At 39.5% G+C, this 15,140-nt stretch overlaps 1 protein-coding gene across 5 annotated transcripts in view; it reads left to right on the top strand.

The window, feature by feature from the left end:
- Positions 1-15,140, top strand: part of LOC121526661 (palmitoyltransferase ZDHHC14-like) — a 78,720-nt gene continuing 63,580 nt past the window's right edge. Inside the window, exons 1-2 of one of the 5 annotated variants that reach the window (XM_041813335.1) lie at positions 1-568; positions 1,192-1,486. In XM_041813335.1, coding sequence (XP_041669269.1) covers positions 1,245-1,486 — 242 coding nt within the window. In that variant the 5' untranslated portion in view covers positions 1-568; positions 1,192-1,244. The remainder of the gene's footprint in view (positions 569-1,191; positions 1,487-15,140) is intronic. The other 4 variants (XM_041813336.1, XM_041813337.1, XM_041813332.1 and 1 more) reach the window with 4 other exon arrangements.

Here is a 15,140-nt window from a genome sequence, read left to right as displayed (position 1 = left end):
GCAGCCCGTCCTCCCTTTGCACCTCCTTAGTAGTGACTTCAGCCTGGGTTGGAGGGGGAGGAGCAGGCTGGGAGGCTCTGCTCTGCTCCCATGTTGATGTTTGTTGTTTGCGAGGGTGGCAGCTCGCTGTGTAAGACAGGGACACAATGTGCACGGAGGGTTTTCGACTGGCCTGTCTGCGCGCTTCCAGAAGAAAGCTGCAACTTTTTTTTCTGAATGCTGAAGATTGCTGCTGATTTTTTTTCGCCGTTTTTTGCTGTGAAACCCTTGGACATATGGCTGTAAGGTCCCGCTCTGTTCGTGTTGTACGCGAAGACTCGTAGTGTCTCTGTGAGGATGCTGGAGCTCGTCTGAGAGCCCCCCCATCGTTTGGTCTGTCTCTGGATTCCCCTTCCTCTTTTTTAACCAAGTTCTACGGCCACGAGGGGGGGATTTCAAACTATTTTTCCCCGTCAAGTCCTAAAAATGGTGTTCTTCGTTTTGTCGTCGGTTCGAAACAAACCTGGATAACGAAAGGAATAGCTACGTGACAACACCCCGACACGACGACCAGCGTTACTTTGCTTGGGTAAGGCAGCGCTTCAACTGTCGCCTCGGCAGGCAGAGCAGACAAACAGCCGGGATGTGAAGCCGCGGTGTCTGTAACGTTATGCGTTTGACAGCGCTGCTTTCACTCAAACCTTTATTTTAGCTTCTCTTTAGGGAAAATGTGACACATAAAAAGTCCAAACAAAGCGGACTGTTGTCTAGGTGAAGTAAGTAAACAGTGGGTTTGCTCCTTAATGAAAAAATAAAGTTTCAGACGTGCTAACATTAAGTTACCAGTCATTTCACCAACTCGCTAGCACTGTTAGCATTAGCAGCAATTTCGATTCAGTTGCTATAAAATGCTAACCAGGTTGCCTGCTAACAAAGGCGCTATTAACGTCAAGCTAAGGTATGTGAGAGCTTCTTGTGAAGTTATTTGCCAAGTTGGCTAACATAACTTTCCCCAGACATGCTTCATTTTAGTTGTGGCTTTACAGAGTCCACTTTTAGCTCTGCTTTTTAATAAGCTACATAAATGTTATAACGGTTAGCTAGTTATTATTAATAGCAGGAAGTGTACCTAGCACTTTCACAAACTTTTTGCCTCTACGCTCCCTCCAAGGATTTGTATTTAAAGACTGAACTGGTTTATTCTCTTCGCAGAGGCACATCTGCCCCGGGATTTATCCAGCTGTGGGGATTTCAAGCTGCTATTGATGCATCTCGGGGTATCTGAGTCCATGAGAGAGTGCGAGTACAGCCAGATAAGCACTCGCAGCTCCACACCAATGGAGACCCCTTACAAGAAAAAGACCCCGAAGAAGAGGAAGTGGGAGTCCTTCCCAGGTCGGAATAAATTTTACTGCGATGGGAGGATTATGATGGCCAAGCAGACAGGGGTTTTCTACCTCACCCTTGTCCTCATACTAGTGACTTGTGGACTTTTCTTCACTTTTGAGTGAGTATTTTAAAAACGTGCTTTCACTTCGGGCCTCCCATCTGCCTATTTACTTGTGCACACTGACATTGTGGATTAGGGATTTCATTTCATGGGCTCAGCTGTCAGAGAAAAAAAGTTTAGATATAGGTCAGTTATGTCACTGGGTTTATTTCCTATGATTTCCTCTGGGCTCAGGGAGATGTCAGTAAAAACTGGCTGGGGATTAAGCAGAGGCTTCTCTGTTTTAGGAAGTGCAGGAGATATACACAGCACACAGTAAAGAAGTGGAGCGCTTATCACTACCTTGTGGTTGCATTAAAAGGTGTGGGCTTCCTCCTTGAATTTGTTTACAGATCTTACATGCCCTTGGATGATGTAAAAGGACAGTAGTAGGCTTCTATTTCAGATTTAACATAGATGTTTTTGGTATGCTGGTCTTGTTGTCACAGTATCCTCCAGCTAAAGGGCTTGTCCTCAAACTACCTAAGTGGACAAACATTAACTAACTTAAGTATCTTTACGCAGGAAACTGAATCCTGACATGTTGCAGGGTTTTCGCCCAGGAAGGAAGTGATTTTATGTATGCAGTGTGTAATTTGACCTGTACTGAGACAACATGCTATCTAAGAAGAAGGCTGACTTACTCATCTTATCTGTCTCAATCAGTTTCCAGGATACCAGATCTCCAGCTATAGGTCAGTTCAGCATTTTCCTTTGTTGTCAAATATGCCAGACAATTCTGACGGAATGATTTACGGATTGGGCTTCAGTGTCAGCGTGCCAATGTGTGCTACTTACAATCCCTTAATCACAGCCTGTCTATCCCAAAGGAGCCCTCTGTCTTTGTCCCACTGGTAGCCAAACCTGTAATCAACAGGCAGAATGTTGCACCGTCTCATCCAGCCCCTCATCTTCACCTTCTCCTGGCCCAGCTGTGTCTGAACTGCATGATACAGCATGTAGACACAGACATTGACCTGAGTGCTGGGGTATACAACCAGAGAGGGAGAGAGTGATTACTCAGGAATAATAAGGAGAGAGTTAATGCACTCTCATCTATCATCTTAGAAACCCCATCTATGGTAGATAAGATTCCTGCTCCATCTTGAGATTTGTTGCTCAATCAGACAGTCTTTATCAGGCCAAAGTGCTTTAGGGCCAGAGAAAGCTTAATAGGCAAAATATGTGCTGGGGTTGATGGCTGCTGTTCAGTGTCTGGACTGTAAAGACAGCCCATGCTTAATGATCTGGAGGTAAACCAGAAGACAGTAAATACTTACTATTTTCAGTAATTTATGCCCTTATAAATAGGGATGCACAATACTGGATTTCTGCCAGTATCTGATATTCCAATACTTCCAAACTCATTTTTGATGATACGGATACTGATATACGTTTTGCTGGGACTCTAAAGAACAAGAAGTCTCTCCTGGTCCTACCTATTCCTAGTATTGTGACGGTCTTAATTGTATTTTGAAACAGACATTAAGCAAGACAACATTTACAATAAATAATAAATAGAATGAATTTAGATATAGGCATTCAGTACAGAAAATCAAAGAAACACATTATAGATTACATTAAATAATGTACTAAAATAAATCTTTTAACTGTAAGCTGCCTTTTTGGGAGCTACAGACTAGACTGTAACAACCTGCTGACAGTAAGCTCTGTAGTTTACTAAGTAAGAATGTGGACCTTTTTTATTCATCTTAAAATTTACAGTGTCCTAACAGTATGCAAGCATAAGACATGATGTTGCATTACACAGCGTTGCATGTTTGCTGTCTACACCGCATCTGTTAAAAACGAAATAAGCTGCTTTGTAAATTAAATCAAGTATGACATCTAGAACTTTTGAATGCGGACAAACAGATGTGTAGCACTTTGTAAAAGCTAGCCTTTGCTGAACAGTTTTGCCTCCATGTTGACACATGGAGCATAACATTAGATGGATGTTATTTATTTTTCACTGTCTTTCTGTAAACCACGCTCTTTTCAGTGAGGAAAATTTAAGGTAACATCTGCCACTCCAGGTTCCTTGTCATCGACATTTTTTCTTGTTCAGTGCTCATTTCCATGTGAGCAATAGAGAGGAAAATAGGAACCTCGTCGGTTTGTAATCTCCCACGACCCTGCGTCTTCATATGGTGATGTTACATGTTGGGTTCCCTGCACCGTTACTCTTAATTTTGCTTAACCTTCTTAGATGAATGTTGTTGTGCACAACAAGAAGAGACGTGTGGTTCAAAGCTGAATAACTTTTGAACCATACATTATAGCCACTTGCGTGTTTTCCCTCTGAAAGCCCTCGGCTGAGCCATTCTAATGACGCTATCAACGCCTTTGTAGCTCTTACAGAACGTTTTATAGCGAGCCTTTAACCTGGGAGACTTTCCGGGGTCTTTAAAGATGAAATCCATACCAGTAACTCTGATATTGAACGTTTTTCTATCCATTGATGAGACATTTTTCAGTAAGCTAGCAGCTTAGCCCACAGTCATATTGTCTGTTTTTATCTCAGAACTCATTGTAACAGGGCTGTGACTACCAGTGACAGGCTGCTCCACCGTCATGTCATGCTTTGCTGAATAGCACATGTGTACACACATAGAAACTGGAGAAGAGAGCGTGAATGACTCATAATAGAGAGAAAGAGACACAGAGAGGCTGTGATGTGTCCCTCAGAGCCACTGCAGACATGAACTGCTTTAAATAATGACTCAAATTCCCAAAAGCACAGACTTTTTTTTTTATTAATTTGAATATTTTGAACAGAATGATTATTTTTCACTTTTTGGTTTTGAAAATATGGGCTAAGAAGTTTGTGCTAAAAAAATCCCTGTATTGATTAATTTTAACCGTGTTTAATACATACAAATCTTTGAGGTAAATTTCTGTTTGTTTTTTTCCTTTATAGTCCTATAACTTTTTTAAAATTCAAGTGACATTACTGCAGCACACATATTCTTAAAGCCCAGGTTGTCCTGAAGAAAAGGATGTTGAGGGCTTGAATGTGCAGCACAGGGTTGATGTTTTACAAGTTTTTAAGACAAGAAGTCCAGGTGAGACACGATGGTTAAAATAGCTTGGGGCTTAGATGGTTAATGAAAATAATCAGTAGATTCATATGAAAAATAGAGTGGCTATTATTTTCAGACCAAACACATAAATGGTATTTAATGTCCTACTCCAAATCTCTTCCAGTTTGTTTTTTCTTTGTGTGATTAGTCTCTGATGGATACAAAGCACCACATCTATCAGCGGTGACCTCTGGACTACTTCATCTTTTAATGCATTGTCACCACAGCACAGATACTGACATAACACATGAGCAAAGGGCACACTGCAAGAGAGAGGGCATTACAGGATAAAACCTCCAACGTCTTTAGCAGAGAACAGCTGATAAGGAGGGGAAACATACTGCAGTGTCCATTTGAACCTGCTTGTTCCCCAGCACTCACATGGAGGATGTCAGATGCTTCCTGATGATACCCTCCCCCTCCTCACACGGGCTTCATTTCCTACTCGGTGGCCAGTCAATGGAGCCTAGAGTGCTGTCCTCTGTTTGTTGTGACTACAGGGGGACATTTTTTCAGGAACACGATGCAGCCACAAAGACCGCATTTCAGCTTAGATCTGTCCTCCCTGTTCAACTGTCCATGTCCCTAGGCTGACTGAGTCCTCCTGGCTCCCCTTTCACCCTCCCCCTTCCACTACTCCTCTCAGCTGAAAGCATACATTTATCGGACAGGGTGATAGTCAGCAGACCTGCACGCTGCCTTCTGTTGTCATTAACTGTAATGCGTTTCGATTAGATGTGTTTTTCTAACCCCACAGTCAGTTGTCAGCATAGTGAAGTGAAGCTCTTTATTCACTTTGCAAGAGATCCTTCTGTTATTTGAATTGCCTGTGTATCCTGTTATAGTCCTTAAATGAGGCTGTGTGAAGACACCTGGTCCATTTCTATTTAAAGATGACGTTCTGATCTGTGAAATTCAGACAGAGTCAACAGATGGCGAGTATTTAGAGATAGAGATGTGGACATAACGTGTACCCGAGGTTTCTCTCCATCTCTTTTTTTCTCTTTGCTTGTTTTCTCTGACTGTCTGAGGGGTGCTCAGCCATGCACAATAAACTCTGTTAGTGACCCGCAGACTTTGCTCTGTTTATTATTGTGTTGCTGGCTCCCCGCAGACGTCCATGTGTGCTGCTTTTGCACATGTTGCCTCTTCTCCCTTCTGCCTCTTGAAAGTCCACCAAGACAGATGTTTGAAGAGGAGCTTTGTTTTGCTGTTTGGTTTAATGTTTAAATTGATCTAAAGAACCACAATATTGGACCACTTTGGATTGGTAGGATAGAGGATTATTGACAGAGCATTGTACTGTTGAGATGAAATGGCTGTATTAGTGTTGTGCTTCCTGTGTACAAACACATTTATTGATGCCAGCGAGGTGCTATCTATCTAACTATCTGGAGAGAGTGTTGGATTATTGTTTTGCTCAAGGACACGTTGATATGAAGGCAGAAGAGCCGGTGATCAAGCCACAGACTCTGTGTTTAATGAACAACCAGCTACCTCTGAGCCCCAGCCACCATGTCTTTGGGGTAAGGATGGGTGATATGGAAAAAATATATCACAACTTTATGACATATTACACATATAGATTGTAAAGACTGATTTGTGTGTTTCTGAGCTTGAAAAAACAGATAAAACCTCATATATTTTTTAGAATGCACAAATATTGGACTGGCAAGTAAAATCACATTTCTTTGTGTTTGGCAGCAACCTTCTGGTCAGTGCACAAGTTATTATTTATTTGTTATTTTGTAGAGCCACCAGGTAAAGGGGTGTCAGAAGGTTTCCCCTATAATATTTTCTAGCCCCATACATTTCTCTCCCTGTTTTCTGATCTATTTTATGGAGCAAATCTGTGCATTTTCTGCACCACTCTTAGTCTGCTTTCATTCACACTCTCGTGTGGTTTGTCTGTGGTGAGAACACAAACCGCACCAGAATCTGGCATAACTCAGGAAGTATTGAGCTTTTTTTGGATTAAACCAGCTACCGTAGCCTGAAGAATATGTGTTAAAAACCACAGGCACAACCTGAAGGAGCTTCAGAAACAATCACTCAAGTGTCATTTTTTCTTCTTCCTCTCATCAGACTGCTGTTTGAGAAATATTACAAAAGTAATGCACATCAATCATTTCCAACTCATAAATTGTACCTGGATTTGTATCTATTGGTTTGCTTTTGAATACAATGTAAAGATCTGAGATCAATTAATGAATGCACACTGCTTGCTCTGCCCCGTGACACACAATGGCAGATGCACATGCATACTGTCCATGGTGCTGAAGCACTCATCCTGTCATGGCTCTTACATTTCCAGAGGGGCAGGTGTCTCTGTACTTAGCACAGTGGTTCCCAACCTTTTTCCTCAGGGCCCCTCCAACTTGTATCTAAGAAAAGCTAAGCGCCCCCAGGACACACTCAGAAAAGTAAACAGCAATTTTAATTCTTTTCATTGTCAAATCCCAACATATTAGATCTACCTAAACTTGTTCTTGACAAAAGATCTATATACAAACTACCCACTATTGTAACAGTGTATTAGGGCCACACTATCTGTATTGTGATTTGGCACAGTAGGTATCATATGTGTTGGTACTGGTCCCATAACGGTACCAGTTTTCAGTACTCGTCCCTAAACACTGTTTAAATGTAGGATTTTTTAAACATATTTTTTTTTTAGCTTCTGTTGTCAAAATTTAAGACTTTTAAAACCTCAGAGTGCAAGTTTGTCTTGTAAATTTCCAACTACTTAAACTCTGAAATTCTGATTTTTTTTCTTGTAAATAAACAACTTTATAATCCCCCATAAATTGGATTTTATTTTCCCTAAAAAAACGGTCATCTTTTTTGCTAAAAAATGAACAGACTCTGTATTTACTTAGGCGGGCTTTGAACACTATTTATTGATTTCTTATTGGAGATATAATGTGATGATCCATGATAAATTACTAAACACACAGTCTCCGCTCACTGTGGCCCTCACCTTGACGCACACTCATTCTGTCTGCAGTGTCCCCTTGTAAATAAACTGGTTGAAGAATTTCTCCTGTAAAATGCTGTCTTCTCTAATGATTAGTCTGTTCAAATGATATAATTTGATAGCAATATCATGTTTATTAAGATAGATTTTATACGATTCAGTAAAGTTTGGTCCTCATGCTTTTTTCTTCTATATTGCATTTATTTGTTTAAGAGAATTTTTTATTTCAATGTATTTATCTGAGATTGAAGTGTCAAAGTTGTATTCCTGGTGAAATTGACCAATTAGAGGCATTTTCCTCACTCATGTTTTGGTCTGCTTTTAAACACCACGTGAACACAGACCAAACTTGATGTCACATGTTAAAAAACTGGTCCTAGATGCAGACCAGATCAACCAAACTAGAGGTGTGAAAACACCCTAAGATTGTCACATCCCACACTACTACTTTGTTTTTTTTTCTTGTGGATGAAAGTGTAGAGTTGAAGAGGACGCCATGGCCTCTCAGGAAATTATGACAGGCAATTTATAGATCAAACAGTGTATCACTTGGCAGTTGGCACCTCATTTGATCTCCAGGTAATGCCCTCTTCCTTTACACAAAAAAAGGGTGCTCTACTGCAGAGCACAGGTGTGATTCTTACCCAGGCTGTTAGCTACAAGTTATTCCCTCTTGTTTCCTGCATTTTTTTTTTGAGATGCAGCAAAACAAAAAAGTTGGCTAAGCAAAAAGGATCAACTTCTGTCAACATTCACCAAGGTAGCAGCAGCCTCTGTGTGCCTGATGTTTGTTTTTTATTTGTTTAGTGTTTTCAGCGGCTGCAGTTGTACCTAATTTCCATACATTTTGGTTAACAGAGTTCTGTGTACTTTGAGCAACTGTTACCTTCTGAGTATTTGCATATAGAAAACTACTGTTTGAGGAAGTAGTAGCTGAGTAGCTTGTTGGAGGTTTGAGTTTGCGTCAACTGTTTTTTTTTTGCTGCTCTTTACTTGCTGAGAAAGAAATGTCTTCTACCATTTCTGTGCTGCTTAAATGCTACTTAGAAAGCTGAATTGACAAAAACTCATGTTATAGTGATCGTATGCTTACAGTTCATATCTGTTATGAAGAAATACCCACAGTCTTTTCTAGGTTATTTGTGATCCAGATGATGCGTCAAAGTCAGATGGAAGGCAGGAAGCAAAAAACACCAGTTAAGAATCAGTGGAAATGGAGGAAAGTTTTACGTTAAATCATAAGGCATGCATGCATGCATGCTGGGATTATCACAAGACACATTCTACATACATAAGGTATAATACCTACATTTAACATAAAAACGTTTCTTTTTTTTTTTTTTGTATTTTTATCATGATTGGCCAATAAGCCTGGTGTGGAGGTTATTGATATATAGAGCTTAGTCTGGCAGACTTCTTACTCCACATCAAGCCAGATGAAGATAGACAAAGAGTCTTTAGAAGGCTGGCTGCACATCTAGCAACCCCTTGTTGTGTCGTAAACACATTTTTAAGATAAGATATTCCTTTATTAGTCCCACAAGGGGAAATTCCAAGACTTTAAAGCTTGGAGGCACCCGGATTTAAGGAATCAGTGACATAATGGCGATTTACTACTAACCAAATAAAGCTTGAGGACAAACAAACAAACCTGATCTACGAAATGGCTCCTTTTAATGAACCAGAGAAGCTGAATCTTGTGTGAAGTCAATTTCTTTTTTCCATTTTTATTGCTGTTTAATACACATTTTAAAAGCCAAATAGCTACTGAATGAAGCGCCACCTGGAGACAAAAGACTGGCTCTTATTACTGAGCTGAGTCAAATGATCTGGATCTCTAAAAAGAGACACGTTTTCCATCTCTTTTAGCAAGGCAAGACCGACAACGGCTGTGGAAACGAGCAAGGCCAGGGTTAACTGTGCCAAATCATGGCAAACTGTACTAAACCAAACAGACAACAGATGATTGTTGTCTGACTCTGCTGCTTCAGAATTTAGATGGAGGCTTTTAATCCATCTCTGCTGCCTTATTTCTGTGAGCTTGCCTAGTTGTGTCACCACTTGTAGTTATCAGAAGTAGCTCAAGATTGTTTTTTCTTTTTTTTTCAGTTTGAACAGGTGGTCCTGCAAACACCACCAAACTTCAGCAATTTGATGGTGCTTCTATAGAAATCTCTTCCTGCCCAAAGCTGGGGTTCTTTGCTGTGACGTAACACCATCCTCAGACAATCTATAAGAAACTCTATAGCCCAGCTCTTATTCAGTGATACAACAGTTGGTCAGTCTTTGATTTAAGTGTCCTGCTCATTCAGTCTCATCTAATTTATACCCTTCAGAGGAGCCTGTAACCTTTTTATTTACGTTGCTTGTTGAGAGCAGCATACTGCCTGGCATTTCCATTCAGCACTTTATTTGTACTCTGCACAAAGCACAATAAGAGCGCTCAGGAATCCGTTAAATCTATTTACCATTTCAAACATTGTGCTGTTGCACGGTGAGAGAAAGTCTTCACAACACATCAAGTTTTTAAAATAATCATCTTTTCTTTGGTAGTCTTTGAATATGAGTTAGATACTGTAAGGAAGATAGGAAAACGTTTGATAGCTGCTGCAAAGTGAGCTGTTTTTTTCTAGATGAATTAAAATGACAGACTTGTTTAACCTGACTCTGGCGTTCAAAGAGCTTGTTTAGTATGACCTGTGGTTTGATTCAGAGAAGTTCAGATACCTTGGCAGGTCAACTACAATGTTACTGTCATGAATGCCATTTGATGCTTTTTGCTTCTAAACAAGCATGACAGGTTCCCTCCTTTAGTAGAACGCCATGTAAACTTTTATTTACTTTACATAGAAACGGAGGATACATAACCTCATGGGTAATGCATTAACATGTTAGTAGTGTTCTATATTTTCATGACCTTTAGAAGATGTGTCTTGAATGTGTGTTTCAACTCTTTATCAGGGCTTTAAGTGAGTCTGAATTTTGTCAGTCTGATCAGATTTTTTTTTTGATTCAGTGTCATACCAAACATGTTTTAACCTGAAGATGCATGTTTTTTAAGGCTGCTAGCTGTCAGTTTTTAAATATTTATTGTTAACTTACTTGATACATAATCAGACATTTACCATCATTTTATGAGGTGATGCATTTACACTTGGGGAACTTAGCTGCCATATACCCTGTAACTAATGGCTCCAGTAACTGCTATGTCATTTCCACTTTTGGCCTTACATGGTGGAAATATTTTTACATATGTCATGTCAGGGTTAGCACCTGATTAAGATCTTCTGCCACTGTCAGAGTCTGTTGATGTTTTTTTTCTATTTTCTAGTCTTAAAAACAGACTGTCTTTTTTTCGTAACAGTCATCTAAGAATATCAGACTGGCGTAACTGATGAAACAAAATCATGCATACACTGTATAAAAAAGATACATAACTTTAAACTGCATGACTTGGGTCAAACGTTTGGGTATCCTTCCACAAGCTTCTTTCAAGAGTTTGCTGGAATTTTGTTCCATTCCTTCTGACAGAACTGGTGTAACTGAGTCAGGTTTGTAGGCTCACACAAGCCTCTTCAGCTCTGCCCACAAATTTTCTATACAGTTGAGATCAGGGCTTTGTGATTGCAACTTCAACACATTGACTTTGTTGTCCATAAGTCAGTCTGTAACTAATTTTGCAGTACGTTTAGCGTCATTGTCCATTTGGAAGACCCATTTGCACCCAAGCTTTAACTTCCTGGCTGCCGACTTGAGATGTTGCTTCAGTATTTCTACGTATGTTCTTTCGTCATGATGCCATTGATTTGAAGTGCACCAGTCCCACCTGCAGCAAAACCCCCCGACAACTTGATGCTGCCACCTCTGTACTTTACCATTGGGATGGTATTCTCAGGCTTGCAAGCTTCCTCCAAATGGAGCAATGGTCATTATGGCCAAACAATTCAATTTTTATTTCATCAGACCACAGGACATGTCTCCAAAAAGTAATTTTCACAATCGGTGCATCACTCCCTTTGATTCCTTGAAAGAACTACTTTACACGTAGCACAGGCATTTTATTTAGTCATGACATTTGCGATCGAGATTCTTGAGCTCAATGAAGTTATTTCCTGGTTAATAAATTGAAATATTTCTATTTTTCTCAGGAAATACAAAAGCTTCTGGGACCCTCCAGGAAAACATGCCACCTCTTGTCTAGTCAGTTGTTACAAATTGAATGCAATCAAACAGTTCCCCTTTCTTCCTTGTGCAATGTTAGTTCTGCACATTTTCCCAGAAGAATAGAAAGCGTGTTTGCTGCATGCTGAGGCAACATAAGAAGTCAGCTTTTGCATCGCAAGACAAACTATTGCAACAGAGCTTTTGTCCACAGAATTTGAACAGTCACACCCATGGTTAATGTGGTTTTCCAACACAAGAATTATATATTATAATTCTCTCTGTGCCTTTCTAGTTTTAGCCACACTGGCTTTGGCAGTAAGATATAAATAAATAAGTTCACATGTTCAAGTCCAATGTAACATGCTGTGATTTTGCTTCAATAAAGAGCTTTTCAAGTGGGTGAACAAGTTTAAACAGACACATCACACTCGACTGCGTAGTCAAGTGTAGAAATATGTCAGACACTTTATAGTAGTCTTTTTCCTGTGGAATCTACTCCATCTTATTGTTAATAGGAGGCATGTCCAGCTCTTGAATTTCCTTCAGGATTAATAAACCGCTTTCCTGAGCTTGTCTATATTTTCTGTAATGCAATGACAATGCCATTTGAGTGGCAAATGTTTGGAGTATCATTTACAGATTGGATGGCTTCTCAATTTATACAGAAAAATCAGTGTCCTCTGGAGCCATGCCATGCAGTAGAGATATCAGGATAAATGGTGGCTGTAAATCCCAGTTGTATTAATTCGTTTTTGGTTATATTGGATATGATTAAAAGCATGCCATGCTATAACTGAGTTGACCAACAGCTAAGCAAAGGTTCATGAGCTGCACATGCCTACCATTACAAGCACTCAGAAATGCAGGGAGCAGATGACAAAGCTTTGCATCCCTGCAGCCTACATGAGCTGTGACCCTTGAATGAAGGGCTACAAAGCCAGTTACATGAAATTAATTTCTAAGCCAACTTTTAGCACATTATTTTTTTAGGCATGGCATCACTTTGATGTTTCCTCTTGATAAATTATATCTCCTTTAAAGCAGGCACTTAACGGAGTTGTAGCCTTATTTATTATTGTGTGTCTCTGAAGATGAATGATCAATGTTTGGGTAGGGCCAGACAATTATGTCAAAAATCAAAATCATGATTAATTGGGCTTTTTATCTTGATTATGATTAATGTAACGATTATTCCACTCCCAGCCTCTGACTCTGTTTGTTCTTTAAAATATATGTATAATTTTCAAATTAATAACTGAAAGGAACATGCAGAGATGATCAATTTATGTTTATTTTTTAAGACAACAGAACTCAAAATACTCATCAGCTGAAATGAAACTAGCGCTTCTTCTTCTCTGGGATTTCCAGCAGGCTACATGCCTTGCGACACCTGGCTACCTATCATGTGACTACACAGTCAGTAGTTTGTTTTAAAGGAGCTGGTACATTAGTAGAGAGATATTACAGGGGAAAAAATTGAAATAATTGACATGGCAGGTTTGTGTTGGTTATAGGCTCTAAATGTTGATTTCGATTATTTTTTGATTAATTGCCAAGCTCTATGTTTGGGTGGCCGTTTTTGCACATCACAGAGTATATATTACCGTTAAAGATGCATTTCTGAAGAAGGTTAACAAGGTTGGAGTTTATCTCAGGTGACACGGAAAGGACAGGCGGCGAGCAGGGTCCAGTAAAGCTAGCTTCACATGGTTACATCAAGCAGAGATGAAAGTCCCTGAAGCTTAACTCCCTGCTGAGTTTTGAAAACCTGGTTGGCATCATAAGAGGATTTAATAGGAAATGTGATAACGGTAATCTGGATTGGATTATTGTTGAGATTAGTGCACCCTTTGGGACACAAATGAGTCAGAAAACCTCGGGAGACCCCATTGAAGAATAAAGATTACCTTTGGTATTCTCTGGAAATAATCACATGTCCCACTACTGCACAGATGACATTTGCTGAAAAGCAGAGCTTTGAAAAGATTTAGCAGGATGACAGCATCAGCAAGTTTGTGCTCAGTTTCTATCTTATTTTCGTTTAGTTGTTTAAGGAGCCAGAAAGCTATCATGAAACATGTTTTCTTGGGACATATTTCAGTAATTTAAATTGAAGATACATGCAGAAAATATTGCCATATAAGTGTAGTTCTATAAATGCACTCCAGATAGTATCTGGCTGCAAGACTAGATTTAAAAAGAGTGATTTGTGAACATACAGTGAAGTCTGATGATTCCCCCTTTAGTCACACAGTCAATGTTCACACAGTTGTGTACGAGACAGATGGGCTGACATCTGTCTGGAGTCTAGACTCTGATCAAACTTGCTGTCTCACTCTCTTCACAAACATTTGTCAGCATGTCAACTGATACATTTCAGTTTGTATGAAGAGAACAGCAGAAAAGAGAGTCTGATTTTGTTCATTTACCTGCATGGCTTTAAGTGAGGGCAGTGTGATGACGGGGGTACTTGAATATAAGTCTTCACTGTCTTCACTGTCACTGGACTGTCTTCTCTGATAGTCCAGAGAATGGGCTTATATCTGCCTAACATTTATTTGTTGTTATTGTACAATCTCATGTAATGAAATATATATAAAGTATAGTCCTATTAGAAGTAAGTGTGGTATTATTTTCATCTAACCATAGTTCTCTTTTCGTCTCAGTGGATGATCATAGACTGTTAATAGGAGGCAGCAATGACATTGAATTGCCACAGATTTGCTTGTTGAATAGTTTCAAAGTCCTGAGTTTGGTATTTGACTTGCTTTGTGTTTTTTAACCAGCAGGGACCATATTGAAGTGGAAGGATGATACTTATTGAACAATTGTCAATCAAATTTTGTTCCCTCAAACTGGTAAAATTTCAATCCTTCCCTTCTTTTGCCAATTTGATGTATATAGAAATCCAATCCAACAGAACTCCTGGTTTGCTTGTGTTTTTGTACTAAGAAGAGCAGCTTCTCCCAATATCATAGCTGAAATGTTGTTGGAAAGTGTTTAATGTTGAGCAAAGACAGTTGATCTTGTTCTCAGAGCTCAAACTGAATGTACATAGAATAAGTGAAAATGCTTCAGTGGTGGGTTTAAGATATACTCCTCAAATAAATGCATGTAAAAAATGCAAGAAGTGATTAAGTCTGTGACTTGACTCCAAACCAAACTATGTTCTGCAGTTGCACTTCACATTTGTTAAGGTTAGAAATGTGAATTGTGTGTCTGAAACGAGCTTAAATTAGCACTGCTTCAGTTCTTTATCTTCTATGTTTGGTCAAAGCTTAGCTAAAACAAACTTGGCTGTAAATGTGGGTAAAAACAACTAATTTGTTCAATAGGAACATTTTTATAAATTCACAATCCATCATGATGAATTCTTGTTCGTGTGAGTGAAACAGATCCAGGATGGTAAAAGCTTAAATCAGTCCTTAACACAATTCTTTTTGAGGCA

Source organism: Cheilinus undulatus, linkage group 18, assembly GCF_018320785.1.
Source record: "Cheilinus undulatus linkage group 18, ASM1832078v1, whole genome shotgun sequence".
NCBI classification, from domain to species: domain Eukaryota; kingdom Metazoa; phylum Chordata; class Actinopteri; order Labriformes; family Labridae; genus Cheilinus; species Cheilinus undulatus.
This window is presented reverse-complemented; position numbering and strand designations above follow the sequence as displayed.